The sequence below is a fragment of the Octopus bimaculoides genome, chromosome 30 (genome assembly GCF_001194135.2).
Source record: "Octopus bimaculoides isolate UCB-OBI-ISO-001 chromosome 30, ASM119413v2, whole genome shotgun sequence".
Taxonomy (NCBI): domain Eukaryota; kingdom Metazoa; phylum Mollusca; class Cephalopoda; order Octopoda; family Octopodidae; genus Octopus; species Octopus bimaculoides.
Window position 1 is genome coordinate 1668823 of NC_069010.1, and position 6163 is coordinate 1674985.

The 6163-nt window shown below is 40.7% G+C and overlaps 1 protein-coding gene across 1 annotated transcript in view; it reads left to right on the top strand.

The window, feature by feature from the left end:
- LOC106883575 (pre-mRNA-processing-splicing factor 8) overlaps positions 1–6163 on the top strand; it is an 86626-nt gene that overhangs the window by 18371 nt on the left and 62092 nt on the right. The window contains exons 6-7 of the mRNA XM_052978062.1: positions 496–621; positions 4562–4667. Coding sequence (XP_052834022.1) covers positions 496–621; positions 4562–4667 — 232 coding nt within the window. The remainder of the gene's footprint in view (positions 1–495; positions 622–4561; positions 4668–6163) is intronic.

Below are 6163 nucleotides of genomic sequence, written 5' to 3' on the forward strand. Positions count from 1 at the left end.
TTCACCACAACTTTCTCTCACTCTTACTTCCTGTTTTCTGTTGTGCCTGTAATTCAAAGGGTCAGCCTTGTCACACTCTGTGTCACGCTGAATATCCCCCGAGAACTACGTTAAGGGTACACGTGTCTGTGGAGTGCTCAGCCACTTGCACGTTAATTTCACGAGTAGGCTGTTCTGTTGATCGGATCAACTGGAACCCTCGACGTCGTAAGCCCTAACCACTGGGCCATTGCGTCTCCATGATTGAAACATAGTGTAGACATAAATATTGTAGATATACAGTGTAAAGATGATGAGTTCTAATCCAGGTTTGTTCTATGTACACATTCAGGGATAAAACACCTGATGACTATCACAGGTGAAAGTGATTGAAACATAGCGTACATGTAAACATTGTAAATATACAGCATAAAGATTGCTACTTCTAATCCAGTCTGGTTCTATGTTTACATCCAGACATAATGTGTAATTCATTTAATTTTATTTATTTTCCAGGGATGAGGACTGGAATGAATTTAACGACATTAACAAGATAATTATCCGACAGCCTGTTCGCACAGAATATCGGATTGCATTTCCATATCTTTACAACAACATTCCTTTTCAGGTGCATCTCTCCTGGTGTGTATAATTTCTCTTCTCCCACGTTTTGTGTCTGTCGTCAGTTGGTTTGTCAGTCTGTGTTATTTATGTATATAGATGTGTGTGTATATAAATATGTAATGGTACATAAATATGTGTGTGTATGCACATGTGTATATGTATATATATATATATATTTTGTGTTTGAGAAAACCTGTCAAACCAAGTGAAATTGTAGTTGTGGCCAATGCTGGTGTCTCGTGACTGGCATCCGTGGTGGGGACACATAAAAGGCACCCATTACACTCTTAGTGTGGCTGGTATTAGGAAGGTCATCCTGCTGTAGAAATCATGTCAAATCAGATTGAAACCTGGTGCAGCTCTCCAGCTTGCTCATTTCAGTTAAACCGTCTAACCCATGCCAGCATGGAAAGCAGACGCTAAATGATGATGATGATTTGTATGTATATATACACATAAATATGCTTGCACGGATATATATATATATATATATATATATACACACACATACATACTTACGTACGCTTTGACTATGCAAATAAGGCTCCTATTCCATTATGCTGACTGGTAAACCAGTTTTTTGGGGGGGTTGCATTGAGCTGTATCGATATAATGTAGGATGTCGCCTCCCTGGCACGTGAAAAGATATTCGAGCGAGATCGTTGCCAGTGTCGCTGGACTGGCTCCTGTGCAGGTGGCATGTAAAATACACTATTTCGAGCGTGGCTGTTGATCGTTACCAACGTCACCTCCTTGGCACGTGAAAAGACATTCGAGCGAGATCGTTGCCAGTGCAGGTGGCACGTAAAATACACCATTTTGAGCGTGGCCGTCGCCAGTACCGCCTGACTGGCCCTCGTGCCGGTGGCACGTAAAACACCCACTACACACTCGAGTCCGCTACCCTAACCACTGGGCCATTGCGGCCCCATCTATACATACATGTGTATATATACATGTCATGGAGGGCTTCCAGCTGTAGAAAATATACCTAAGCTGACCCTGGAACTTGGTGCAGCCTTGTGGCTTGCTGGGTTCTGTCAAGCTGTCAAACTCGTGCCTTCATGAAAAATGAATGTTAAGTGATGATAATGATGCTGAGGTACACATGCTGCATAAAAGGGTAAAGGGTATAAAAAAAACCTCCGAGGCACAAGTCTGGGCAAGATTGTTTACGGAAGACCAGCAGTTGCCCATGCATACCAGCCTCCCCCTTTCCATGCCACTGATGTTATCCAATGGCACCAGTATTGTCACAACTCATTTCTACAGCCGAGTGATCTGAAGCAATGTGAAATAAAGTGTCTTGCTCAAGAACACAACTCACAGCCTTGTCCAGAAATCAAACTTACTACCTCATATTATATACCTGATGTTCTAACCACTGAGCCATGCACCTTCATATATATATATATATATATAAAAATAGTAAATGGAGTAAAACGCATATGTTAAATGAATTCTTTTAACATATGCGTTTTACTCCATTTAGTAAATTTGTATATTTACTCGAGTACCCAAAATAACAATGAGTTTCTACCTCATAAACCACGGTCATTTTGTGATCTTTGCTACCCTGGTATCTATTAACCAATTTATTTTGTTGGAGTTAATTAATAACTTAGAGAAAATAAATACATATAAAATAATATATATATATATATAAATCTCCTTTGGTCATGAATGACCATGGGATTGCACCTAGAAAGTTTCCCTCTGAGGCACAAGTTCAGGCAAGGTTCCAGCCTCCCCACTCCACACCACTGATGTCATCCAATGGAGAGACAAAGGCTGATACAGCTTGGCACCAGTGACGTTACAACTCGTTTCTACAGCTGAGTGAACTGGAGCAATGTGAAATAAAGTGTCTTGCTCAAGAACACAAAACACAGCATGGTCTGGGAATTGAAATCAGTACCTCACAATGGGGAGCCCGACGCTCTAACCACTGAGCGATGCACTTTCCTGCTTTATATACACACATCTTCTCATGCAGCTACACACACACACGTGCATTATGGTTGTAGTTATTAGGTTACTGCCCACGATGTTCTGTGCATTTGGTCCATGCAAGTTCTAATGGCCCCGTGCTGCTGTCGTGGCATACCAACATGATGTCAGTGATATTCCCTGCTGTCAGAATCTATTGTAGCAGGAGCTGAACCCATCAGACATTACCATTATCATTAGCATAACGAAAGGCATCTGGCAGTGAATTAATGCATGCAAGACTTCACAACTTTAGTATCACTCCTTCAGAGTGGCCCCTATGAATTTTTGAGCCCACCTCCACATTAATGAAGTCGTTGATATCTTATCAATGTCATGCCCCTTTTGTGTAAATTTCTAAGGCAAAATTTAAAATTATAATTAATTAAAAGAAATTTCCTTGAATTTAGAAGCAATAATTCTTTTATTCTTGATGTAAAACAATTCTTCAGTGACATTTTTCTCTCGCCCAAGGGTCAGCAAACTTCTTTCTTTAACCCCCTTTATGAAATTGTTGATAACATATTGATGCTGCACCCTAATTAATTTTTTCAAAGAATTTCTTTACTTTAAAAGCAATAATTATTTCATTCTTGAAGTTTTGAAAGGTTAGCAACAGGAAAGGCATCTAGGTGTAGAACAACACTTCAATAACATATTTTTCCCACCCAAAGTTCAGCAAGCTTTCATTGACCCCTTCATGAAATCGTTGATAACCTATCTTGTAAATTTTTAAAGCAAAATTAAAAATTATAATTAAAAAAAAATACTTCTTGCATTTAAAAGCAATAACTCTTTCATTGTTGATGTAATGGTTAGCAACAGCACATTGCTGCATCCACCATTGGTTGGTGATTTTCTACAACTCCTGGTGGATGACACCTTTGTACCATTCAGGTGACGACCCTCCATGCACCTGAGGCATTGGTTTACAGCTAGATGCTCTTGCTGTTGCTAACCATTACATCAACAATGAAAGAGTTATTGCTTTTAAATGCAAGAAGTATTTTTTTTTTTAATTATAATTTTTAATTTTGCTTTAAAAATTTACAAGATAGGTTATCAACGATTTCATGAAGGGGTCAATGAAAGCTTGCTGAACTTTGGGTGGGAAAAATATGCTATTGAAGTGTTGTTCTACACCTAGATGCCTTTCCTGTTGTTAACCTTTTAAAACTTCAAGAATGCTGCATCCACCATTGGTTGGTGATTTTCTACCATTCAGGTGACGACCCTCCAAACCTTGGTTCTGTTTGGGTAGTTGTTGCTGGCGAAGGTTTTACAAGGCCTAAGTGCAAATACCATCTCGACACCTTTCTGTTTTTTTTTTTCTTATTTTAGTCGCCTTTTACAACATACAATGGTAACATTGGGTCTGTTCTTTGACATGCTGGTCCCCTCAAAGCACTAGAGTAATGTGACTTAAAGTGTTTTGCTCTGAAACAACACACTGCTCAGTCCTGGAATTGAACCCATGGCGATCTTTCGATACTAGTCCACCACAACTTCCGGTCGTTGCGCGCACGCATACTGATTACATGATCGTATAGTGTGTTTGTTTTTAAATGACTTGAAAATATGAAAAGACAACATTAAATAGAAACTCAAACCTTCTCCCCCTCAGATGCATACAGTTCTCAAACTTTAAACACATAAACACACTATACGATCATGTAATCAGTATAGGGAGGAGATACGCCACTGTGGAGGTGCGCTTCACAACGGAGGAGGAAGCAATAAAGCACTGCACAGAGGCAATAAGGACAGAGGAATGGGTGCTCTTGCCTTCGTATTGCGGCAAACGTGTGGCCAAGGTGCAAGTGAGTAAGGTGCCATCGGAACTGAAATTTTAAACACATAAACACACTACCATCAGATCATAGTGCAACACCTTAACCACTGGGCCACATGCCTTCACACTAATTTTCATTTTTCTTCTTCTTTTGTCTTTTCTCATCTGCTGTTACAGGTACCACAAGCCTAACGTGGTTTACATCAAGACAGAAGATCCTGATTTACCTGCTTTCTATTTTGACCCCTTGATAAACCCCATCTCTCACAGACATGCCACTAAGGTAAATATACAAGGGGTCTCCCCTTTTGATTTCTCATCAGTGTCAGCTACACTTTTTATATATTGTTTACGGTTATTTATGTATTGTGTTGTTTAGCTACAGATAAATTCCTGGTCCAACAAACCTATCATTGTAAGTATAGCAGCTATGCTTGGATGGGGAAGGTGCGTTGGTGTCTGGAAAGGGCCAAGAGAGATGCAGCAATGCACTGTACCTAACAACTCTGCCAATCCATTTCCCTGGATTGGTATGTTCTTTTGTTGACCCTGTAATGAAGAAAGGCAGAATTGACTGTTGTCAGATTTGAACTTGAAACACTGAATGGTGAACATTGGTGTTCTGGATTTGTTGTCTGTGACCTCGTGGGCATTCTGATAATGCATTCCTTGTCTCGCCTATATATAATATTTCCTTGCAATTTGGGAATTTAATGCAGTAGATCATGTTTCTGCTTTTGCAGTTCATATCTGCATTTGAGAAAATCTGTCCTTTTTTTTTCTTTTTTTTTTTTGTTCTAATGGATCTACCCATATATAGGTATTGACACGTTTCACATCTGTTATCACTACACTTGGATACTGTGAATGTCTTATCCTGTTTGTTCATGTTGAATTTTGCCTCAAGCAGACTTTGCCAGAAACCAATATAATAAGTACTAGGCTTACAAAGAATAAGCCCTGGGGTTGATTTGTTCGACAAAAGGTGGTGCTCCAGCATGGCCACGGTTAAATGACTGAAACAAGTAAAAGAATAACAGAATATATATATATTTATATACCATAGGTGCAGGCGTGGTTGTGTGGTCAGAAGCTTGATTTCTGATCACATGGTTCCAGGTTCAGTCCCACTACAAGTATCTTCTATGTAACCTTGGGCTGACCAAAGTCTTATGAGTGGATTTGGTTGTGTGTGTTTGTATATATCTTGCGAAGACCTGTTGAGGCAAGTGAAATCGAAATCGAGTTAAATTCGACGACTGGCACCCATGCCAACATCGTCTCCTTCATTGGACATGAAACTCATCTTGCGAAGACTTATTGGGGCAAGCGAAAGCGAAATTGTGATGGCACCTGTGCCCAGCATCGCCTTTCTGGCACTTGTGCCCGTGGCATGTCTAAGGACTTTCGAGCGAGATCGTTGCCAGTGCCCCTGGACTGTCTCTTATGTGGATGGCACATAAAATACACCATTTTGAGCGTGGCAGTTGCCAGTACCGCCTGACTGGCCTTCGTGCCGGTGGCACGTAAAAGCACCCTCTACACTCTTTGAGTGGTTGGCGTTAGGAAGGGCATCCAGCTGTAGAAACTCTGCCTAATCAGATTGGAGCCTGGTGTAGCCATCTGGTTTCACCAGTCCTCAGTCAAATCGTCCAACCCATGCTAGCATGGGTTGGACGATTTGACTGAGGACTGGTGAAACCAGATGGCTACACCAGGCTCCAATCTGATTAGGCAGAGTTTCTACAGCTGGATGCCCTTCCTAACGCCAACCACTCA